General features: G+C 48.1%; 1 protein-coding gene across 2 annotated transcripts in view; it reads left to right on the top strand.

Annotated features, from left to right (window-relative positions):
• Window positions 1-23,774, top strand: part of LOC135911067 (phosphatidylcholine translocator ABCB4-like) — a 350,943-nt gene that overhangs the window by 13,838 nt on the left and 313,331 nt on the right. For both annotated transcript variants that reach the window (XM_065443154.1, XM_070532589.1), the window contains exons 3-5: window positions 12,912-12,972; window positions 22,999-23,162; window positions 23,635-23,679. In XM_065443154.1, the coding sequence (XP_065299226.1) occupies window positions 12,912-12,972; window positions 22,999-23,162; window positions 23,635-23,679 (270 nt within the window). The remainder of the gene's footprint in view (window positions 1-12,911; window positions 12,973-22,998; window positions 23,163-23,634; window positions 23,680-23,774) is intronic.

Genomic DNA, 23,774 nt, shown 5'->3' with positions numbered 1-23,774 from the left:
GGGTTTCCGTCGCCGCTTCCCTTCACGGTCGCGCCCGCGTTCAGTTCGCGCTGCGCGCGAAACGTCTCTTGTTTGCGACGGCACCTCTTCGGATGACCGGAAATTATTATTGTGTTGTTAACTGTCACGACAGCAATGTAAACATGAAAAGGTTGATGCCACCAGTGAAATTCTGCCGATTCACAAGAAAATGGTACGAAAGAAGCAGACGACAGACATGGATTACTGCGGTGCGCCGAGCGAAGTAAACATCTGGCAAACGAAGCGAGCTCGTTCATTGATCCCTCCTGAGTGTATGACGGTTTCTATATGTAACCCACGTGAAATTAATAATTACTCGGTACATAATCCTTTTATTCATATAAAAACTTTAAGTTAAACGAGCGCTTGTCCTGTCTTCTTTCTCGTGTTTCGTTTGTGTGTGCGCTGTCTAAGAATGGAAACCACGTCTGTTGTATGCGCTAGCAGTGGCCGAAGTTCACGCGTGCCGAGAAATTCAATATGTGCATGATGCATTGAACATGACCGGAGTTCATTCCCGCTTCACCACTGCACCGATCGATCGGGTTACTGGACGATACACACCCGCGTCTTGGTCGCGCCGGCATTGCTGAAGCAGGAATGATTAATAATACTTTCAACTTCCGTCTCTTGAGTACTGTTAAAAAATGACCAAGCTGTCTACATTGCCGCCTCTATTCCACATTGTAGGGGACGTACTAGTTAAAGTTGTGTGCGCATGTCGTGCTTGTGCTATGCAGCGGTATATCTTGTTTATTTCCGCACAGTGTCGATAGAAGTCCGTTGTCGCCATCAGAGACAACACGGATTTGTAGCAAACATAATGTGAGAAACTGCAAAAATGACTTTAGCTCGTTGGTGCTGTATGTATGTGCTGACGATTTTTCCGGCGGTACATACGATGTCGTTTCAAATTACCTGCTCAGCGTCCCTTACATGGTTAAGCAGACGCTGCCCTTTCGCCGCATTGCAGCCATAAAAATAATCGTGAAGCGTACCGATCTTCTTAAAGGCAAATATAGCGTGTGCAGCTTGTTTCACATTAGGGGGAAAACTCGGAACGTATTGCGTCGCGATGCGGCAAGCAATGAGTCGTGCGGCGGCAGCAGCTCGAGCAGGCGCACAGGCCTGAGGGGCAGTGTCGTGATCTGCGTCGTCTGCTACGGCGGCGCGCGCTGGCCGCATTTTCAGGAAGCGTGGTACTGTCAGGGGCAGTGCACCGATTTCATCGGTACTGCAGGAACTGAGCTGATAGTCTTTACTAAACGTTGTGCGTCGCCCCACTCTGATCCTTCATTGGCGATAATGGAGTTCCACAAACTTCTTTTGACAACATGGTTCATTTGTTCTTTCGAAAGTCCGGAGTACTGAGCGTGTGCACGTATATTTCTTCACTGTGTGTGCTACCGTAATGAGCAGCGACAAAACGCACCAAGATGTGCGCGCAACGTGCTCAGTCTTTGTTTGACTCGAAAGGAAAACAAAGCACTCAACAATAGGAGTGGAACACGGTGAAACAAACGGACACGATTAAATGAAGGTTTTAGGTTCAGACAATGAGCTGGAAGTGATTGTTCTCGATAATCATTCGCTACACCAGACAGACCCTGCCCGCCGGTGGGGAATTGGACACGTCACGCTCGGAACTTCAGTTAGTATCTCGTCATGTCCCCAGCGGCAGCGATGACAGCGCTCATCCTGGAAGGCAGTGAAGTGTAGAATGACTTGATCAGGGATGTGTTCATTCGCTGCACGTCTCAGTCACTGACGATGGTGGATCGAAGCCTATCCTCGGGCGACTGATAGAGGGGATGTTGCGCCAGCGATACTTTCAACGAGCCCCAGACATTTTAAATGATGTTGGCGCCCGGGGATTGAGGCGGCCGCTCCAAGAGAGTGACTGCGCGCTCTTCTAGCAGTTCTTGCACAGCACGAGCAGTGTGGATCGGCGTCCTATCGCGTTAGAATATATAGTCGCCTTCCAGAAACGGGCCGTCAAGAATGTATGGAATCAGTACGTCGTCTATGACTGCCATGCAGCGATGAACTTACATTGAGGCGTATTAGTGGGCGTCGCGCAACGCTTAGCAGAGAATACCGGCTCCTTTCACGCAGTAACGATGTGATCAGCGCCCTGCACCTGACAGTAGAACGTTTCTCGACAATGCGGCCAGCGTGCGCCGCCGTATAGCAGACGACGCCGTTCAAGATCCCGCCCCTCGAGCATCTGCGCGAGCTGCTGCGCTTCGAGTTTTCCCCTAAATGTGAGAGAGACTGTACACCGCCCTTCGAAGGAAATGTCCACGAGCACACACCGCGCGCGGCGCGAAACGTGCCCAAACACGCGCAGTGCAGGAGGCAATCAAGGCGGCGCGAACGAGAGATGGGAGAGGGGTACCACCGCTAATAGAGTTTTGCTCCGCATGCGGCGCTCTCAACGCCGGCGCAGCAGCGCCGCTCTCGGTGCCGTTCTTGTCTATAGTCCGACGTTATCGGCGCGCGGGCGAGCGTCGTTCGCGGTCAGTCACGCTACGTCGGTTGCGCTGCGCCAGCCGGGAGGCCATCCCCTCTATACATCAACGCGCGCGCCGTCAGTTGCTATCTTCGGAGCATGCGCAGAACTTTCGCCAAGTCGCGCGCCGTCCGCAAAAGCCGTCTGCGGAGTTGTGTTGGCGCCTTTTTCTTCGCGCGCAATGCTTTGTGGGTCGACGCAGTCGGCGGCGCCGGCGTGCGAATGGAGCAGGAGTCAAATCTGCGCCGGGCCCGTCGGGGCGCGCTGGCAGCCGCCGGTTACGTCGGCGCTGCAGTGCGTCGGACTGTAGAAGGAGTTGTTTTCGCCAACGTAACGTAGCGTGCGCGCGCGTTACGTCGGACTATAAACGGCCCTTAACACATCTTAAAGGTACTGTTCCGTGCCCTGTCGTCGGCTACCGGTGAGCGCTGCAGCGAAGGCGGCGGCAGTACCTACAAAGACTGCAACTGCGCAGCGTGATCAGCTGTTGTGGTAGCAGCAGTAGAAAATTCGTTCTATATTCGCTCTGGCACCAAAAAATCGTGCGCCTTCAAGATATTTCGAGATACAGGGGAGAAGGGTTGCAGAGACTGCAGTGGTGGAGGGTTCAAAGTGAGCACACGGCCAGCGTGTCTGACGGTAGCGGTAGCGCCATCGCTCGACCACTTTTGTAACATCCGCTTGTACACTGTGCGCTCGCTGGCACTCGTGCAAGGGCAGCCGTTTTCTTAATTCGAATTACTGCACGTTTACCGCGCTCCTTCCGTATTGTTGCAAGCGTGTTCAACGGCAACTTATTCGTTCCTTTTGCGTAAAATAGCAGCTTGGAACAATGCTACACAAGGAAGTCTGCGGACTCCATTTTTGCGAAGTACGGAGCACTACAGGAGGTTGTGGCACTACCCTGCATGTTGTGGTTGTGCACTGCCCAGCACTACCCTACGGTGTTGTGGCTGTGCTGACTACACGTGTTAATGTAGCCACTGTCAAGTCAAATAATACTTTGTAATTTTTAAGTGCAAGAACGTCTGTACGGCAATGTTTCATTATTTGTGTGTGTGTGTGTGTGTGTTCTCGGCACGTTTTCACCATAACAAGTGGACAACTTCATTTTCGGTATCATAGAGCCTCAAGAAACGTTTTAACGCGACAGCGTTAAGGAGTACGTGTCCCAGAAAAAGCGGCGTCCTGCCTGCACCGTGCAACCACCTGCACCGAGGCCTTCCATATGATGGAAGAAATTGACTGAACTAATTGAATTTCTCATGCTGAAATACGTAGAAAAATTGTAAACTATGACTTGCGCACCACCTACAGATATGATAGCTCCCGGATTGTAATCTTAATATAGTAGAAAACACAATTCCGTTACGCAAAAACTGAAAAGAAACGCCTTCACACACACAGACCGGCCGCGGCGTTCACAACCCGGTCGCTGCGTCCGCCTGTTCGCGCGCGCTGGCCCGATGGGTGTCGTGGGGGCGCGCCCAGTTCCTTTGAATAAGTCCAGCTGGCGCTCGCCCCCGCCGCATCGCTGCCCACGCAACAAGACTTGAATTCATGCATAGCGTTCGTGGCAAGCGTTTCGAGGTAAAAATTACGGTTACATACTCTCAGCTTCTCACGCTTCTCACGCTTCCCGGCAACTGCCGGGAAGCGTGAGAAGCTGTCAGGGATCTTTGAATGCTGCCGCGTTTCACTCTTAAAGGTGAAGCTTAAGCGCCCTCCAAATTTTCATAAAGCAGCAAAACAGCGCCATAAACTGTGCTGCCATCTGAAGAGAAGCTCCATGGTAAACACTTGCCGGCAAGACCACTTCTCAAGGCCATTTAGTCGTCCACGGGTCCCTCTACGCAAGAATCTGCGCTTGCGCGTCGCATAGCCTTGGCTCTACTGCACGGAACTACTGACACGGGGTACAGATGGCGCCGAGTGTTCTTAGTAAGAGGCGATTAGAAGACTGCTGGAAGATAACTAGGGAAACAACAAACAAACGGAGGTGTAAAAAACAAACGTCGCAATATGTGTGCAGAAAGTTTGGTGATGGGTATTCTTCGTGTTTTTTTTTCCTTTTCTTTTTTCTTAACATAGGTAGAATATTTGACAAGAGTTTGGTGGCGCAACCAACCGCCGCGCTTGAAAGGGGACGCTCATAGCATGCATCGATCCATCGACGCGCGAAAGTGCAATCGCGCTGCAGTACACGCCACATACATCCCTCGTTTCGACGGTGGCAATACGCGGTGACGCTGTATTGATTCAATGCTGAGCGCATTTCTGACAGCAGTAATCCGGAGATGGGTTCCGCTGCATATTTTTCGAACGTTACATATACACGACGTAGAGCACACGGCCAATAAGCCAATATTTGGCTTGACGGGTACTGTGCCCTTTTCCAGTGACACGGTGCAAGCACGTGCACTCCGCAAAATAAATTACGCGTGTATATATATATATATATATATAAAGGCTCAGTGCAAGCACGTGTGTGTTCTATACATATACAGATGAAGCAAACATTCATGTGCATTGAAACAAATTGGTCCTTAAACAACGATATTGAAGCTTCAGAAAGCAACAAGAAATTTCTAAGAATGCCAGGAAAAGTGTGTTGAGTTAATCTATATCTACTTGGGTAATAGTGTAAGTGAGGTAAATTTTGTCGATTTAAAAGGTGCAGAATGCGGAAGCGAGGAATTTGGCACCCATAATTTGTCTGGAGCGTGGTATGAAAGAAAAAGTATACATGCCAGTAGAATAAGACTTAATCGTGATGTGTTTAACTCATCAGAGTATCTAAAAATTAGCTGTGTTTAAGAAACTAGCCAATGTGGAAGCGTATAGTTCTGCGACGAATGTTAGCCTTAATGAGGTGAACAGTGGCCAGGTGTCATCGTGGAATGGTTCCTTTGCTATAATACGCACTACCCTCTTTTGCAGCTTACGTAGCAGAGTTATGTTTGAATACGTCGTGGTAGCCCATGCTAAATGACTATACATCCCATGACAAGGACATAAGGAAATATAAAGTAATACATTGACGTTTGACGGCAGTAAAGAACATCGCCAATTTAATATTCCAACAGTCTTGGAAAGTTTGCCCACAATATGGCTTACGTGTAGGCCCCATGACATTTAATGTTTAAGCATTCTTTGGCGAGCAAAATGTAGTATATCCGTCCCGCGACGCATTATAGCTTAAAATGAATGAATAATCGGTAAAGCTAATTCGTGTAATCGCTATCATAGCGTAACAGTAGATTATTGCTAGCGTTAGAAAAAAAAAGACTGGTTACGTTACCATTGCCGCATCAAGGTCGTCACAAAAAAGGGAAAAAGAAGTTAAGACATGTAGTTGTTGTAGACATGTAGATGTAGAGATGTAGTGTAATAGTTGACGATTGGTAGCGTTAAAAAAAAAGTTCGTGGCGTCACGGTCATCGCGTCAAGGTCGTAACAAAAATGGAAAACAATAATTTAACGACGATTACGATATCCCTAATGTGAAATTTGAGCGCATCTCTATTCGTGTTTTCATTTCACGAGTGAATATGTTATATTATGATTGTATAACTGCAAGGTTTATATTAGCAAGAGAACGCTGTGAGTAGCTTGGCTGACGCGGACAGTCTGTCTGGGGCGGCACATTGCACACGGAGGAATAAGTGGCACGGCAGCCTTGCTAATTGGGAGAGCGCTTGAGGCAACGCATGGGTGACGAGTGGACACGATTCTGCGGCGGCTGCTGCGAATCGCTGAAACAAAGCGCTGCATCCGAAACAAAGCGCTGCATGACATCCGCTCATACAGCGCTTTGTTTCCATATATGGTGTCGGCGGACGTGCTTGCCGCATGCCATAGGTGAACAGACTTCAGCGCACTGCTCTGGCACCATGTCGTACCGGTCTTCTTTGCGGAGCCCATCTTCCTCGACGCTACGCCTTTCTCATCCCGCTTTCGCCATACCCTCCTCCTCCTCTTTCCTCCTCGAGCTCTGTACGCTATCGCCGTTTTTCATCCCCCGCTGCGCTCCACGTTCGCTCTTTCTAGTGTTTCTGTATATGCTCCCGCAGGGATACAGGAACACTAGCTCTTTCATCCTTCGCTGTGCTCGTTCGCTCGGTTACACCGAGGGACAACGCCAACATGAAATGCAGGGACTGGCGCCTAGGAGCTGCGGTCTAAATCAAAGGGAAATAAAGAAAATTCGTGGTGTGGCAACAAAAGCGGTTGTGACGGCGTTTTGCTCAGTTGATAACGAAATATCTGCAACCTAAATGCATTGTCGGTCAAGTTAACACATGTAATCGTTTTAATAGTGTAATAGCGGATTATTGGTAGTGATGGGTAGGCTAGGGTTGGTAATGTGGATGAACGAATAATCCATTGATCGATTAAACGTATCGCGCAAAACGATTAATCGTCATGGATGTCCACGTTTCATTTAATCGACTTAATCGATTAGACACGTTCGATTAACTGTTTTCTAGAGTTACACAGCAGTGGCGCGAAAATTTGGAATGGTACTAGAATAGCGGCGCATGGGCAGTGACTGTGCGGCTGTGGTAGAGCGATTGGCGGCTGTTTTTCCGAGTCCTGAATGACGACGAGCGCTTCCTCTCTCTTCCTCCGCACGCCACCACGTCACCCAAAGTCGGAAGCTCGAAATGTCCTCGTAATTCATGGCATACTACAGAAGCCCAGTCGTGGATAGTCGTTGCACTCCCAGTCCACTAAAAGCGTTGCACAGGATTCGCGCCTGTTTGGAACATGTATTTGAGATCGCGATGGGGTCCGTGTCGATTCCAGCAAATCTATAGCTTCAGAGTGCCTACTGTCGCATGCTGGTTGAGTGGTCATTCAAAGAAGGTATCAGTTTCACCCAAACATCCCAGCCAATTGACATTTATTCGCTCTGCAGGAAAGAGCATGTAGCTTAACATCCTAAACCAGTAGTTTTCTTTTCCCTTGTGCGTATTGCAATTTCTTGCATATTTTAGTAGAAATTCATAATCATAATCATCATCATCATCGTCAGCCTGGTTACGCCCACTGCAAGGCAAAGGCCTCTCCCATACTTCTCCAACGACCCCGCTCATGTGCTAATTGTGGCCATGTTTTCCCTGAAAACTTTTTAATCTCATCCGCCCACGTAACTCTCTGCCGCCCCCTGCTACGCTTCCCTTCCATTTCTTTATTTAACGATACTGTAGGCCTTTGCACAGCCCCAGACAGGAATTGGATTGTAGAGATACATATGGGCAGAGGAAAACAGGAAAAAAAGAACAAGGAAAAATATAGAAAAGAAAACTACCATACAACAGCACAGGCATCCATCACAAGACAGTACCTTTGTTTCTCATGAATCAAGGAATAACAAAAGGTGCTCAAAACAATTCCAATATTAGTCGTATCACATTCTTGTAGTTATCGGAGATCAATAAAGCACCACTATTCAGCACATTGCCATATTTACATTTGAAATCATAAGGCAGTATACATTCACACGTGCACTAGCATCCGTAATTCAACCAACTCATTATCTTTATACTACGCGCTCAAATACTTTCATCAGCAACCAAAATATGGCTCCAGTTTTGCGACAAAGTCATCCACAGAATCTGGTTCTACAATTTCCTTTGGCAACGTGTTCAAGATTTCGATTGCCCATGGATTCTCATGGAATCCAGTCCGTAACCCTTAATGACCATCGGTTATCTTCCCTCCTCATTACATGTCCTGCCCATGCCCATTTCTTTTTCTTGATTTTAACTAAGATGTCATTAACTCGCGTTTGTTCCCTCACCCAATCTGCTCTTTTCTTATCCCTTAACGTTACCCCCATCATTCTTCTTTCCATAGCTCGTTGCGTCATCCTCAATTTAAGTAGAATCCTTTTCGTAAGCCTCTAGGTTTCTGCCCCGTAGGTGAGTACTGGTAAGACACAGCTGTTACGCACTTTTCTTTTGAGCAATAATGGCAACCTGCTGTTCATGATCTCAGAATGCGTGCCAAACACACCCCAGCCCAATCTTATTCTTCTGATTATTTCAGTCTCATGATCCGGATCCGCGGTCACTTCCTGCCTTAAGTAGATGTATTCACTTTCCCCTTCCAGTGCCTCGCTACGTAAACTGCTGTTCTCTTCCGAGACTGTTAAACATTACTTTTCTGCAGATAAATTTTTAGACCCACCCTTCTGCTTTGCCTCTCCAGGTCAGTGAGCATGCATTGCAATCGGTCCCCTGAGTTACTAAGAAAGGTGATATCATCAGCGAATCGCAAGCTACTAAGGTATTCTCCATTAACTCTTATCCCCAATTCTTCTCAATCAAGGTTTCTGAATAGCTCCTGTAAATACACTGTAAATAGCATTGGAGAGATAGTATTTCCCTGCCTGACGCCTTTCTTTATTGAGATTTTGTTGCTTTCTTTATGGAGGACTACTGTGGCTGTGGAGCCTCTGTAGATATCTTTCAGTATTTTTACATAAATCTCGTCTACACCTTGATTCCGTAATGCCTGCATGACTGCTGAGGTTTCCACTGACTCAAACGCTTTCTCGTAATCAATGAAAGCTATATTTAGGGGTTTGTTATATTCCGCACATTTTTCTATCACCTGATTGATAGTGTGAATATGGTCTTTTGTTGAGAAGCCTTTGCGAAATCATGCCTGGGCCTTTGGTTGACAGAAGTCTAAATTATTCCTGATTCTATTTGCGATTACCTTAGTAAATACCTTGTAGGCAACGGACAGTAACCTGATGGGTCTATAATTTTTCAAGTCTTTGGCGTCCCCTTTCTTATGGATTAAGATTATGTTGGCGTTCTTCCAAGATTCCGGTACACTCGAGGTCATGAGGCATTGCGTATACAGGGTGGCCAGTTTTTCTAGAACAATCCGCCCACCATCCTTCAAAAAATCTGCTGTTACCTGATCCTCCCCAGCTGCCTTTCCCCTTTGCATAGCTCCAAAGGCGTTCTTTATTTCTTTCGGCGTTAATTGTGGGATATCCAATTCCTCTAGACTATTCTCTCTTCCATTAGCGTCATGGGTGCCACTGGTGCTGTATAACTCTCTGTAGAACTCCTCAACCACTTGAACAATCTCATCCATATTAGTAATGCTATTGGCGACTTTTTTTTAGAACTTCACCTTTCACTTTTTCCATGTTTCTTATTTGTTCTTTAACTGTACAATACAGGAATTCACCAGTGCCAGGTAACTTGTTTCATCCTGCCCTAATATCAATCTTATAAGTTCTTTTCAAAGGGCACTAGTGCCAACTCTACTTCGTCTTTAAAATATTAAGAATTATCCTATATTAAGCTTTATTAGCCTGTTGCGCGACCGATGGCGGCGGTGCCAACGGTGCTTCGCTGACGTAAGTCGAGGGACCCGCCTCTGCCGTCTGCTACGCTCCGTCCATAGAGCAGCTTCACTTTCTGTGCGTTTTCTTAACGTTCTTAATGCGTTTTGCGTATTACGGCGCTCTCCAATTACTGTCCATATTATTTTAAATGTTAATTCTTTAAGTGACAGCATTAAGAAGAAAATTGGAATCTGTAATACTGGGGTTTTACGTGCCAAAACCACCATTTGATTATGAGGCACGCCGTCGTCAAGCACTATGGATTATGTTTGACCACCAGGGGATGTTTAACCTGCTCCAAATGCACAGGACAGGGGCGCTCTTGCATTTCGCCCCCATCGAAACGTGGCATTAGCAAGACCGCAAACGCTGTATCTTTGTTGTATATGTTATATCGCCGCGCTATGTGGTAGCCCAGTGGCTATGGCGTGGCGCTGCTAAGCTCGAGGTCGCTGATTGGGCCCCGGCTGCGGCTGCCGCATTTCCATGGGGGCGTAATGCGAAAACGCTCGCGTGTGCTTACATTTATGCGCACGTCAAAGAACCACAGGTGGCCTAAATGAATCCGGAGTCCTCCATTACGGTGTGCCTCATTATGGTATGGTGGTTTTGGCACCTAAAATACCAGAATTTCATTTCTTGAATAAAAAAAAATTTCATATAGTAACAACACTCGCGGACAGCGACAAGATCGCGTGGCTCAGTCCCGAGCTAGCAAAAGATGATCTACGCAGTTTTTCAATGGAAACATGATCCCAAGACTCATTCATAAAATTTGCGTCGGCTAGTAGTTGAGTACGGATTTTAAATTTCGCTCACAATTCTATAGTCCCTTGATGTTGTATATATAAAACTTTTTCGGACGAGAAAACTTGTATCTTTTTTTTTTACTGAGAAGCGGTTTATCTGAAAGATTAGTTGCACCATGCTCTATCATGTTTCGCAACCGTCACGCATGCTTTGCAGCATTTTCTTGCAAGTAAATCTCATGACCAGTTTCTAATGCAAAACTATTGTTTGTTTAGGGTAGCATAGAACTATTTCTGTTCAACCCACTTTCGGGCTACCAGGGACTACTCGGAAGACATCACTTCATCAGCATAAAAATAAACATACCGTTATAAAAAAAGGAAAACGCAGGAACGCCTTTGAATATTTTATTCCCCATTTGCACGCCTATCCTCACTTTCCCTGCCATTGCTACTGTACTGCAACGTTATGTATAAACTGTTACGTGAACCTGCAGATTCCTTGAAGAATACATACGTGTGTTTTGACCGTGTTAATTCGCCCTACAAGAACTTCGATTAACAGTAGTTAATCGATGAAAAAACCTACATAGAAAGTGATTATTCGATTACAAGCTAAAATGATGAATGATTAATCGGTAATAGAATAAAACAATTACTCGACCATTCCTAGGGTCGATATGCATAAGCTAGCTAAATAAGTAAGCAAACAAGAAGTGGCAGCCGAGACGAAGAACGCTTACGCATTAGCAGACAGCTCTCAGAATCTATTTTACTTGCAGAATGGCACTCAGACATATTCGACAAAAACATGCTTAATAGAACCGAGTATTAAAGATGGCTTTCTCTCAAGTACTTTGTCTCTTGGCCAGAAGATAAGGGTTTTAGTTGTTGCATGGTTAATTTTTACCGATCACGTTTTACTCCAGGTAAACCGTCTCTCGGATACATTCTTAGCACTTTTTACCTGCGGTTGAATTCTTGGCGTTGATAAAAAATGTGCTACCGTCGTGTGCATACATAACGTATTGAGTGCTGCCATCGATCCGTGGTAAATTATTTTTAGTATAAATTATGTAAATAATGAACAATAAGGGTCCCAATATAGTGCCTCGTGGAACAACTTTATGTTTGGATTTATTAGGCGATGATTTCTTTTATAAGTACCATTTGTTGTCGGTGTTGCAGATAATTTGATACAAGTGACAGAAACGTGCCTTGGAAGTCTTAACGTTCGAATTTTGAGAACAAGTGGTGACTGATACAAAAATAGACAAATATGCGGAGTTTGTCCATGAGCTTTTCGACAGCATCTAAGTATCTTCGTGAGCAAGGAGCGCAATTTCTGTTGACCGTCCTTTCAGAAAATCGACTTGCGAAGCTGGCACAATACTACGTTTGCATGTGACCAGCTGTGCCACAGGGGAGGAGCCAGGGATGAGCTTGGCTCTGTAGACGTCCCAAATGTGACGCGTCTCGGCGGTGGTAATGCGCTGTGTCGCCACACTGCTCCAACGTTAATAGAGAGTTTTAGCCCAGCGGGTTTACGGCCAGCGGAGCGGAGCGGGCGAGTGGAGACGCGACTGCGCATGCGCACCACGCTGAGGCGGCCAGCGGTTTTACGGAGTAGCGTTTACGCCCGCTGGAAAGCACTCCCCAGCGGAGGGTATACGCAGCGCGCGAGCGTGCGTAAGGGCGCGCGGGCGTGAATGGGAAATGCAAGACGGCAGCCGCGAACATGAACGCCGGCAGTTCTGCATCGAAGACGGCGACTGCCGCGCTGACCCGTGCATTAGTACTCAGTACATTATTAACAAATAATGCACTTAGAACATGTAATATATCTTTATTCAACATTTCTTGCATAATAAAAGCAAGCGTAATTCAATTTCATTTCTCAGCAACTCCTATTCGAACCACTAGGTGGTGCAGCAGAGCTCCCCGCTCTTTACCCCGCTCGAGCGGGTGATCCGCTGGGCTAAAATTCTTTTTTCGCGAGCCGCTCCGCTGGCGCAACGGTGGAGACCGCTGCGCTCCGCTGGCCGTAAACCCGCTGGGCTAAAACTCTCTAATAGCAACAATGTCAACATTCATCATGAGATGCGCTCTGCCGTATTTCGTAACGTGAAAAGCGAATGTAGAATTGTACTTTTGCAACAATATTAAAAATGATATTTAAATGAAAATTGCGCGTTTCCAATCCGCATCTACACTTAACGAAAACTGTATGCATGCAATTTCTTGCGCCTTCCAGGGAGAAGAAACCAATCAGCAAATTTGAAGAGGAAGCCGAGCCAGCTCCATTTTTGCAGCTGGTAAGCACGGTTCAAACGTTTCTGGAGCATTAACTGATCCCTTACTCTCGAAGAAAAGCCAGATAACTAGCTCGATACATCTTTTTTTTTTTTTTTTCAGCGACGAGCATTGCAATCCAAGAATACAGCAAAAAATCTAGATTTATATATTTGTTTAAGTCTGACCTTCACATTGGAACCTGCGTCACGAATACCGTGGTCTTCTTGGGCAACCTTGTGATATCGTTACGGATGCAGAAAGGGTTTATTTACAGAGAAAATGGTAGAGAAGACATGGGACGGTCCGAAACAGCCGATCACACCGAATACCTCGCACCGCTTCTTCTTTCTCTTCTACGCTCTTCCGGTGCGGCATTGCATTTTTCTCCGGGGCAGACGAAGCTGACTGAGCGAGCCAGAGTGCGCGCTGATGGTGCGATTTCAATCGCGCGACGTGCACAACTTGTGCTTTGCGTGAACGGCGGTTATCAGCCGTCACTTTAGCGATGACATAGCTCACTTCACTCAAGTACTTGAGAATGAAGAACGGGCCCGAATACTTGAAAAGAAGCTTTTGGCAAAGTCCCCTTTTCCGAACCAGTGTCCACAGCCACACGAAGTCACCGGTGGCGAATCTAACGGGCAGATGTTGTGCGTCGCAGCGAGCCTTAGCATGAACATGCGACGATAGGGTTCTTAGCCGGGCAAGTCGACGTGCTTCTTCGGCACGAGACAATATCTGCGTGACAGAAGCATCGCCTTTAGCTGAAAAAGGAAGTATGATGCCGAGAAAATTTTGAGGATGGCGAGCGTAGAAGAGGAAGAAAGGTGCGTATCCTGTGACTTCATGCTAGGCTGTGTCGAAGGCATACGTGATAAACGGTAATACAGCATCCCAGTTCTTATGATCCGCTGAGACATACATTGAAGGCATGTTGACAAGGGTACAATTGTTGCATTCGGTTAGATTTGCGGATGGTAAGGCCTGGAATGACCATATTGATTTCGACAAAGGCCTAGCAACTCTTATCACTTATCACCACACGAGGAGACCCGTAGTGGAGGATAATCAAATGCAGAAACTACCCCGAAACATCGGATGCTGCAGCTGAGACATGTGGAATTGTTTCAGTACAACCTGTTAAATAATACACGCACGCAATTATCCAGCGGCATCCAGATGAAGACTTGGGGAACGGACCGAGTCAATCTACACCCACTTTCTCAGAAAGTGAAGTCGGCGGTCTAACCGGTTGCAGAGTTACTGCAGGAGCTGTACTCGGTCGTTTGTGGTGTTGGTAAACATCACAGATGGCGACATACTGCTGAGTCCATTGGGGCCACCAGAAACATTGTCGGATGCGGTGGAGCGTTCAATAGAATCCAAGGTAATCGGATGTAAGGTCGTCGTGCATGGCCTGATGTACAGCAAGGCGCAGCCATTTTGAGACGACCAGCAGCAGTGAAGCACCGTTGTTCGAATAATTCTTGTGGTAAAGCAGACGGTCACGAATCGGAAATGGCGTAGCCCATTTAGATCTATGGGTCGCATCAATGACCGGCTTTAGTAAAGGGTCGCGCTGTTGTTCGTTCTTGAAGATGGCCAAGTCAGAAAAGTCCGACGAGATTGTATGAAGTAGTTGTCGAAATCGTCATCATTCGTACCCTCGCTCTGAAAGGGGAGACGAGATAAGCAGTCGGCATCTGTGTGGCAGCGATCGCTCTTATCAGCAACAGAAAAGTCAAATTCTTGAAGACGCAAGGACCACCAAGCCAACCGCCCGGCTGGGTCTTGCAGTCCAACGAGCCAGCAGAGAGAATGATGGTCGGTGACAATCTTGAAATGGTGGCCATACAAATAAGATCTGAACTTGTGGATGGTGAAAACAACAGCAAGACATTCCAGTTCCGTGAATGTATAATTGCGCTCTTTTTTCGTCAGGGCGCGACTTGCGTACGTGATGACGTGTTGGCGTCCGTCATGAAACTGTACGAGCACAGCACCAGTGCCCACACCACTTGCATCAGCATGCAGTTCAGTGTGAACACCTCCGGATCGATATGGCGGAGAAGCCCAGAAGTGAGAAAAAGCTTCAGCTGCTGGAAAGCAGTCTCGCATTGAGCGGACCATATGTAGGGAGTGTCCTTGCGGAGCAGGTCAGTCAGTGGACAAGGAGGCTAGACAAAGTCTTTAATAAGCCTGCGAAAAATAGGAACAAATGCCCTTAAAACTTCTGAGGTCTTCACTGTCTTCGGCTGCTTAAAGTTGTGAACAGCAGAAATCGTCTGGGGATCTGGCCATTGTAAGGATTGAAGTCGGGCATGAATTAGATGGTAGCGGGCCCATGCCGTCATCTAACTTATCCACGCTGAGGACGTTGTTGAAGGGAAGGACTGCTTCTTATCGAGAACGAGGAATATGGGTTTATTTACAGTATCTACATGAGGACGTTGCAGTTCATCAGTCTAGCATGACTGCGAGAGAAAGCACACTGAGCAGCCGCACAACAGGGGTGCGATCGGAGATGGTTGTTCGGCGCGTTCGTTCGGTTACCGGCGCGCGCGATTGGCCTACTCCGCGCCGACGTCGCCAGCCGCGGGGCGCCGCCCCGTTTTTGGTGACGTCAAAATGACGACACGCTCCTGTCAATCATCCGCCCACCGAGCATTTCGTCCGAACGCGACGGGAGTTGAGAAGTTTGGAGCGATCATACGGCTTCGCATGGCGCGTCTGGTGGATTGGATTGGATCCAACAGGCGGCCTTTTCGGCTGCGGAATGGCACGTTTGAATCCAATCCATAGTTTATTTCTAGAAAATGACGCTTCCGTTGGAAACTTAGGTTGTTGCGCTGGCGTTCCTAGAGGAAGGAGGAGAGCGGGTGGCGGTGCGAAACGCGTTTGAAGAAATGGCAGAAAGTGAATTCCGGCGTCGTTTTTGTTTCTAGAAACAAATAATTCGTTGGTTGTAGAGAGAAATCGACAGCATCATCGGTGCCAGCGAGCCACTGGGATGTTGTCGCTGCCTCTTGAAAAGTGCGCCACTCTTCCCGTCGTTTTTTTTTTCTTTTTCCTTCTCGCTGTGCGCGACACCACCTAGGGACGACGCAAAGAACTTAATAGTTATAAATTGCAGTAGTCACACGTACTACTATTTGAAGACGTGTTTGGGCTTGAGAAGAAAAAATACATTTGTTTAGATAAAAATTTCATTCAATTGCAAGACGAGAAACATTTGGCTTTGTAGCATTTAGCTTTGTAGACTTTGTGTTTGCAAGCAGACGACAAACGACGGAGGTAAACTTCCGGGGAGGTGACCGCTTCCTGATTGGCTGCTCTCTCCGCCCCGCTGTCACAAATTTTGCATACTGCAAGTTTGTGACGTTGCAGCAACTGAACAGGACGCGTATCGAACAAAATATCTCCGATCGCGCCCCAGCTGCTTATAAAACCTATGTCCTCCCTAGATCTCTAGGTGAGGGAAAAACGTTCGACCAGTCATCGTAGCCGAGCCGCCTTTCAGCGGGAGGGCTCTCACACACACACACACACACACACACTTCCGCACAGGTTTCACACTCGTCACCTAGGCCGGACGGGCTTCGCAGAACTGAACCTTACGTCTGGAAAGGTGCGTGGGACGGTGCAGCCAAATACGGTCCCTCGGGAACTCCCCCGCTCACGGCAGACCAGGTCGGCGCTGGCGAGTTCAGTAACAAAGTCTGGTTCGTCGACCTCATCTCCGCATTCCCCCGACAGAGAGTCGCTGACGCGGCGTATTGTCCGCCTCACACAGTAGACTTAGTGGCGCCGTTCGTCTATATAATAATGGTGGCTTCCCAGAAAATGTCAACGCCGCCGCCGCAGCTGGCTGGCAAAACTTCGCATGTCGGCACCTCAGCAGGCCGTTCTAACACCGTATACCGTCCTTGTCGAAGAGATATCCCAGCACAAGGGCTTGACGCTCACTGAAGCGACACATCTTAAAGTTTAAAATGAGGCCAGCCGGCCAGATGCAGTCCAAAACAACGCCCAGCCACTGGTTGTGCTCGTGGAAAGTTCCGCCGAAAATAATCACGTCACCTAAATAACACATAAAAACACCCCATTTGAGACCACTGAGGATGGAGTCCATACATCACTAGAAGGTTGCTGCGGCATTACTTAAGCCAAACGGCACGACATTAAACTCAGAGTCCGTCAGGCCTAACAAAAGCGGACTTTTCTCTGTCGGACGAGTGCATCGGTATCTGCCAGTACCCGGACCGGAGGTCAACCGACGAAACGTACAATGCAGAGTGAAAGCAGTCAACAGCATCCTCACCCCGTGGTAACGGATACACGTCTTTCTTTGTGATGGCATTCAGGCGGCAGTAGTAGACACAAAGTCTCCACAAGTTGTCTGCTTTTGACTAGTATAACAGGAGCTGCCCAAGGATTGCAAGACTCCTAAGTAACGCCTTTCTGCAGCATGTAGTCGACCTGCTCGGCGATCACTTTATTTCCGTGGGAGATACGCGATAAGGTTTCTCAGGTATCGAAGTCGCTGGCCCTGTGTTGAAGTGGTGGTGCCTGCAGGATTCCGGAAACAGCCGAGAGCGCTCGCGTTGCTTAAAATCAAATACGGACGTGCAGCAGGCGAGTACTTGTTGGAGTATGTGCTGCTTGGAAGACGACAACAACTTATATATACTACATCGCAAGTGATCCGAATAGTTGGGCAATGGTCGATTGATATCTGAACACGCTGCAACTGTTCGTACATCAATTGTGGCTGGCTCCTCAAAAGTTGCCAATTTAAGTCCGACTGGCAGGGCAAGGAACTCCGTAGAAGTGTTCCCTGTCCACAAGAAGGCGCGCCCGTCGATGGCTTGAACAATAGATCGAGGGACCAACGCATTCTTCTTAAGCGCGTTATGATCTGGCTCGACAAGAGCGCTGCATGATCCTATCCGGGCTCGTGAAGAACCCTTGGGAACAAAATGGCTGTCCGACCAAGCAGTACTACACCTTGAGAGTGCGAAAACACGTCGGCTTGAGCGGTCTGCAAATCACAAAGTATAGGGATTGGCAACGTGCTCCTGAATAAGATCTATCCAGTGCCACAGTCAAGCGTAACGCTTCATTCACGTAGGGAATCTATGCCTAAAATAACATAATGCGTTGCGTGGACCAATACAGTGTACTCGGCTCTAAATCTCTGTCCTCAGATCGCAACCAAAACCGAACCAACACAACAGGGCGCAACGTTTCACCGCCAACTCCACGAAAAGTTTCTTTGCGATCCCACGCCAACTTTCTGTCTTAAGCGATCTCTGAAGCGAAGGCTCATAACAAAAATAGCGGCACCCCTATCGACAAGGGAAGTAGTATTTACACCGTCTGTACAGACACACACCTTGTTCTTCAGCATAGTAACAGACGGAGGAATTGGTGAGCTTGCCCGTCCCGCGACCACACCTCCATCGGCCACACCAGCTAGTTTCCCAGCTGTGGCGAGGAAGGCGACTAACGACGACGCAGGGATGGCGAACGGCATAGTTGGGTCGATGGCGCTGTAACGCTGTGCTCAGAGACAGCAGACTCATCGTGCACTTGGTAGGACAACAGTTGCCACAGAAGATGGACGCCAAATCACACGGGTGCATTTTTGTGCACACGAGTTGTGTACCCCGAAAAATGTGACGCTCGCTGGCGTCACATTTTTGTGACGCTCGCTGGCGTCGGCCATGTTTGTTGGCTCTGGTGGCAGTCAAGCCAGGCGTCTGCTTCTTCGATGATCCTGTAGGACTGGGTTGCCCAGGGTGACCAGCACCCAGCACTTTCACCGCTTGTTACAAACGAGGAATGGGTTTGTTTAGAGTGAAAATGGTAGAGAAGACATGGGGATGGTCCGAAACAGCCGATCACTGCGGAAACCTCGCGCCGCTTCTCCTTTCTTTTCCATGCTCCTCCGGTGCGGTGCGTTCACTAGCTATCCCTAACCAAATATATTTTCTTGCTTCTTCCAAAATTACGTCTCTTCTGAATGACAATTCCGCACACTAATCTGGGGCCGGGCTATTTGAGGACTGCAGAAAACTGTGGCCTGTGCCGTGATCTGTGGTCGAAGACTACCACTACACCAAAGCGAGGCTGACTGGGCACGTAGTATATACACCGATATGGGCTTTGAAAGTGCTCCAAAACCATTTACATCTTCTTTCTGTTTCTTTCATTGCCCCCTGCGCTGTGCATGTGTGTTCTTTAACAGAACGCGAGTTCCTAAGGGTGCCTGGGCACTTAGGCAAATTGTACACACGAGTTGGTTTTTTCAAGTTTCATTTGCGGGTTCCTGTCGTATTTACCTATAGGTTTAACCGACACGACAAGAACACAATTCGCACTAAATGCAGGAAAATATACCTGCCCATTAGATTACCTCCATCAACAATTGTTCGTTTCCATGGTAGAGCATTGCTGCCGGTATCCTTTGAGCTAAACAAATTTGCCCGTAAAATACACTACCTGATAAATGTTTTACTTACACAATTCGCCTGTATACTCGCGCCGGTAATTTTTAAAAATCAATTTCTGTTTTACGCTTCCTTTTCGTAGTGATCTTATTTGGGAGAGCCTTATGCTTTAGAGTGCCTTGTTAAAGTAATACGAACGTCAACCCGTACATCTTTCAATACACACAAATAATATCTGAAGGACTGAATTGAAGGTATCTTTCTCGCTAAATTTCTGTAGTATTTTATTAATGAAACACACACAAAATTTGGTCTTAAATATCTTGTTAATAAGACTGCTACGCATGTTGCAAATAAACAAGGTGTGCCGACCACGAGCGGCGGCCACGGCCGCTGCTCGCACAGTTGCTGCCATGATGCCGAATGAATCCGACGTCAGGGCCTAAACCCCATCGTTGTTTGCTACATTTCATTGTGGCGCCGAAACCCACCCGGTCGTCTCGCCTTCGCGTTCCGGGAATGGAACGACTCCGCACCAAGCGCGGCCCAGGCCATTGCTACGATCGACGCCCTGTTGTCAGATAACCCCACCTCTACGGGGGTGCTGCATCGAGTTCGACCGCGCGATAAAAGATACGCTCGCGGATGAATACGTGGAAGCGGAGCTCACCGCAGCTTTCGAGTACGAAGAAAAGGTCTGTTTTATCAAAACAAGCGTGCGCCTCGTTACCGAGTCGCGTCCACCGGTACTGCCTGTCTCCGTGGACTCCACCGCAAGTCCTACAACGCAACTTGAATCTACACCACATCCAGCTGCTCCTTCCGCATCGCCCTGAGTGTCGCCCGCGGCGTCGTTCTCACGCGTTGCTCTGCCCAAGCTGCAAATCCCGCTCTTTTCTGGTGAACTGGTGCTCCCCGTTCGTTTTTTCCTGCTGCAGCCATGGTCATGTGCTTGTGGCCTACCTCGGCCATGATTTGCTCAAAACTGAGACCAGCATATGTGCTTATATAGTTCGAAGTGTATGAAGTTGATAGCCGTATTGGTGGAAATGCCTGCAAAAATGGCTGCCAAATGTAATGCCCACGAAAGCGACTTGTCCATATTGAGACAATGTGGGACACCAAGTGTGAGTCACACATTAGCGGCCCCTGAAAGAAAAGAGATGTGCAGGCTGGAAAGGAGTCAACGCTAAAATTCCGGGTAGTCCATTTCGCTGTGTAGGCTGCAGCAGCAGATGCCTTCGTCACCGATTGTTTCGCAATGCAAGGTGCTCATCTTTAATGGCGATTGTCGCTGCAAACAAGTTGGAAACACTGTCCAATCTGTTTCTGCTGCTGGTTGTCGCTCGTTACCAGACGACCACATGTGACGAAGGCAAAAAAAAAAAATATGGGGTTTTACGTGCCAAAACCACTTTCTGATTATGAGGCACGCCGTAGTGGAGGACTCCGGAAATGTTGACCACCTGCGGTTCTTTAAAGTGCACCTAAATCTAAGTACACGGGTGTTTTCGCATTTTGTCCCCATCGAAATGCGGCCGCCGTGGCCGGGATTCGATCCCGCGAGTGCGACGAAGGCAAGCATTATGCCTGTAAGTAGGCGGCTGTATGTATCCTAAGAGACCCAAGTATGTGAATGCTCACTGTTGCCAGATGGTTCGTAGCCAATGTATAATGTATTGTCTGAACACTACGTGGTGAATGATTGCCGTTTATTTTTGCTGTTATCTCACTTGGTTACGGTCGCCGTGTTACGCTTAGCGGATGTGGTGGCCTGGTCAGTTGCATTGGAAAGCAGTCTCTCGAAGTAAGCATTTGCTCCTGCAATCTGCACAGCGACATAGACTCCCAATTTACACACCGTTATTCGTGCTCCCCGTTCAGCCTTTCCTGCTGCAGCCATGGGCAAATTGTGCCTGTTGCCTTTCTCGGCCGCGATTAAGCACGAACGGAGACCGGAATACGTGCTTACATGGTCCGACGTGTGTGAAGTTGGGTGCAAAGGCTCGCAAAAGTGGCTGATGAAGGTGATTCCCGCGAAAGCGACTTGTCCATATTGAGACAATGTGGGACACGAAGTGCGACCCACCTATTAGCGGCCCCCGAAAGAAAAGTAATGTGCAGGCTGGAAAGGAGTTAAGGCTAAAATGCCGGGTAGTCCATGTCGCTGTGTTGGCTGCGGCAGCAGATGCCTGGTTCACCCGATTGCTTCTCAATGCATGTTGCTCATCTTTAACGGCGACTGCCGCTGCAAACAGGCGGGACACTGTCCAGTCTGCATGCGCCGCTGGTTGTCGCTAGTTACTAGACCACCATGTGCGACGATGACGGTGAGCCGTTTACGAGCTCGCGTCAAATGTTCCAGTGTATCTCGAGATACAAATTTTATTTCTGCTAATGCACGAGAATGTACATACACTGCTTGTCTTCTGCCAAGAAAGTCGCACGTTCTGTTCACTCACTTGTGGCTTGTTCGTATGGGCGTTAGTAGAGGTTCTTTTTTCTCATGGCAATTAGAACGCACCGACTACGCGGCAGCGGAGGCGAGTATGGCGCGTACGAGCGGATACAAGCGTACACGACCGGCAAAAAGCGGCCATATCGAATAATGTTCTAAAAAAATGAGCATTTCCGCTTCCTGTTTTGGCAGCGTCATCTGGCGTCCACCTAGGTAAGTTCCATGCGCTGCCGCTGCTTATTTTCGAACCACTGCGGAAGGTGCAGTTTCCCTTCTCTAAAGTTGTTCTTTATTCTATCCACTTTTCGGCGGAGTCGAAGCCACCCCCACCTCCTTCCCGCGCTGCCTCCCCGTTTTCTTCACTTGCGCGCAGTCGCTTGAGCCACGATCGTTCCCCTCGCGGCGGGTCGCGAAATGCGCAGTTGGTGCCGGAGTACAACGCCTCCCCTCCCTCCCTCCCTCATCGCCACGGCCTTTCGCGCTAAGGAAGACTGCGCGCTTGCTCTCCGCTTTCCTCCCTCGCGCGCGCCAGATTGAGCCGCCATCGTCGGCTCCCCACGCGTGCTTCCACGCACGCGCACATACAGCATACGGCGACGATGTTATCGCCCTTGGACCTTATGCGGAACCACATGGCGACGGCATAAATGCTCCTGGAATGTCCTCGTAATTGCTGTCGCAGTAAAATTTCGCAGATATATTCATTCGAACCACTAAAGTATTCGTCAAAACAGCGAAGTTGTAACGTGCATGGGCGTAAGGGGTTTCAACCAGGGATTCTAGTTTCTGTTATTCCCCGAAATTCTATATATATATACTATACTGGAAACCATTGCCTCGCAACCTGTCTCCTGATAGATTGTAGGAAATTTAGGGCTCCCTTTCAGAGCTCCGGGACTTTTGTCGAGTGCCGTCTGCAGCTGATTGCTGTGAAAATGGTCACGACTCGAAGGCTTTTCAGGCGTTTCGCTATGTATACTGGCTTAGTCACTCGTTGCTGTCGCTATGCTGGATGCTGTCTCCGCTGTTTTATGCCATTCACTATGTCCGTATTCAAAATTCAGTGCCGAACTCTGTTACACTTGATGTGCTGTAGAACAAGTTCACCCTGTTAAGTACCCATTGTGTCGGTGCAGTTCAAGTACTCTTCGTTCAAGGACCGCGCTTTCACGGCCATTGGTTGCGCTGTCGCCGTGGTGACGGGCTTCGCCATGCCCACTCTGATCGTGCTCATGGGGCATCTTCTGCGCAAGTTCATCGTCTTCCAGTCGGTCGCCGGCGAGCTTTGCGGAAACCAAAGGTTAGCCTTTCTTTCCGGTCCCCGTGTATCCTGTCAACAGCAACGCTCACCTTGTAGGATAAATTCAAGGCGAACAGAAGAAATCGCTGTAAATGGAGCTTGGAGAAATGTTTGTTAGCCGCGAGGGAGGGATAAAATATTAGCCGAGGCGTGTCGGTGTTTACATGCCAGCAAGCATCGGCTATATTACACTCAGCTCTAGACATAACAAATCGTTGCCTGTAGCTGTTTTACACCTGGGAGGCCGGTTTGGACTCCCTGCAGTGATCAGATGTGAGTCGCAACAATTTATTTCATCCCCTAGCAGGTATTGATGCATCTCGACAGATGAAGACATTTTTCACTACTGCCACTTGCCTTGACAACATTGGTTGCGTATGCCATTGTTATTGCCGATAACGTTGTGCTGACGCATACACTCCTTTTTACACACATTCCTAATTGACTGTGGTCACATTTTCTTCGCTTTCAGTTCTGCTGTAATACCATACATTTACGTTGCCCATGCGAATGAAACGTAAGTAAAACAAAAAACTCGCTGCTCTTTGAAAAATGGTAACTTGCATCGGGTGGTGCAGTAAAACCTACTTGGACTTGTATCCTATGAAGCGG

The sequence above is a fragment of the Dermacentor albipictus genome, chromosome 1 (assembly GCF_038994185.2).
Source record: "Dermacentor albipictus isolate Rhodes 1998 colony chromosome 1, USDA_Dalb.pri_finalv2, whole genome shotgun sequence".
NCBI classification, from domain to species: domain Eukaryota; kingdom Metazoa; phylum Arthropoda; class Arachnida; order Ixodida; family Ixodidae; genus Dermacentor; species Dermacentor albipictus.
This window is presented reverse-complemented; position numbering and strand designations above follow the sequence as displayed.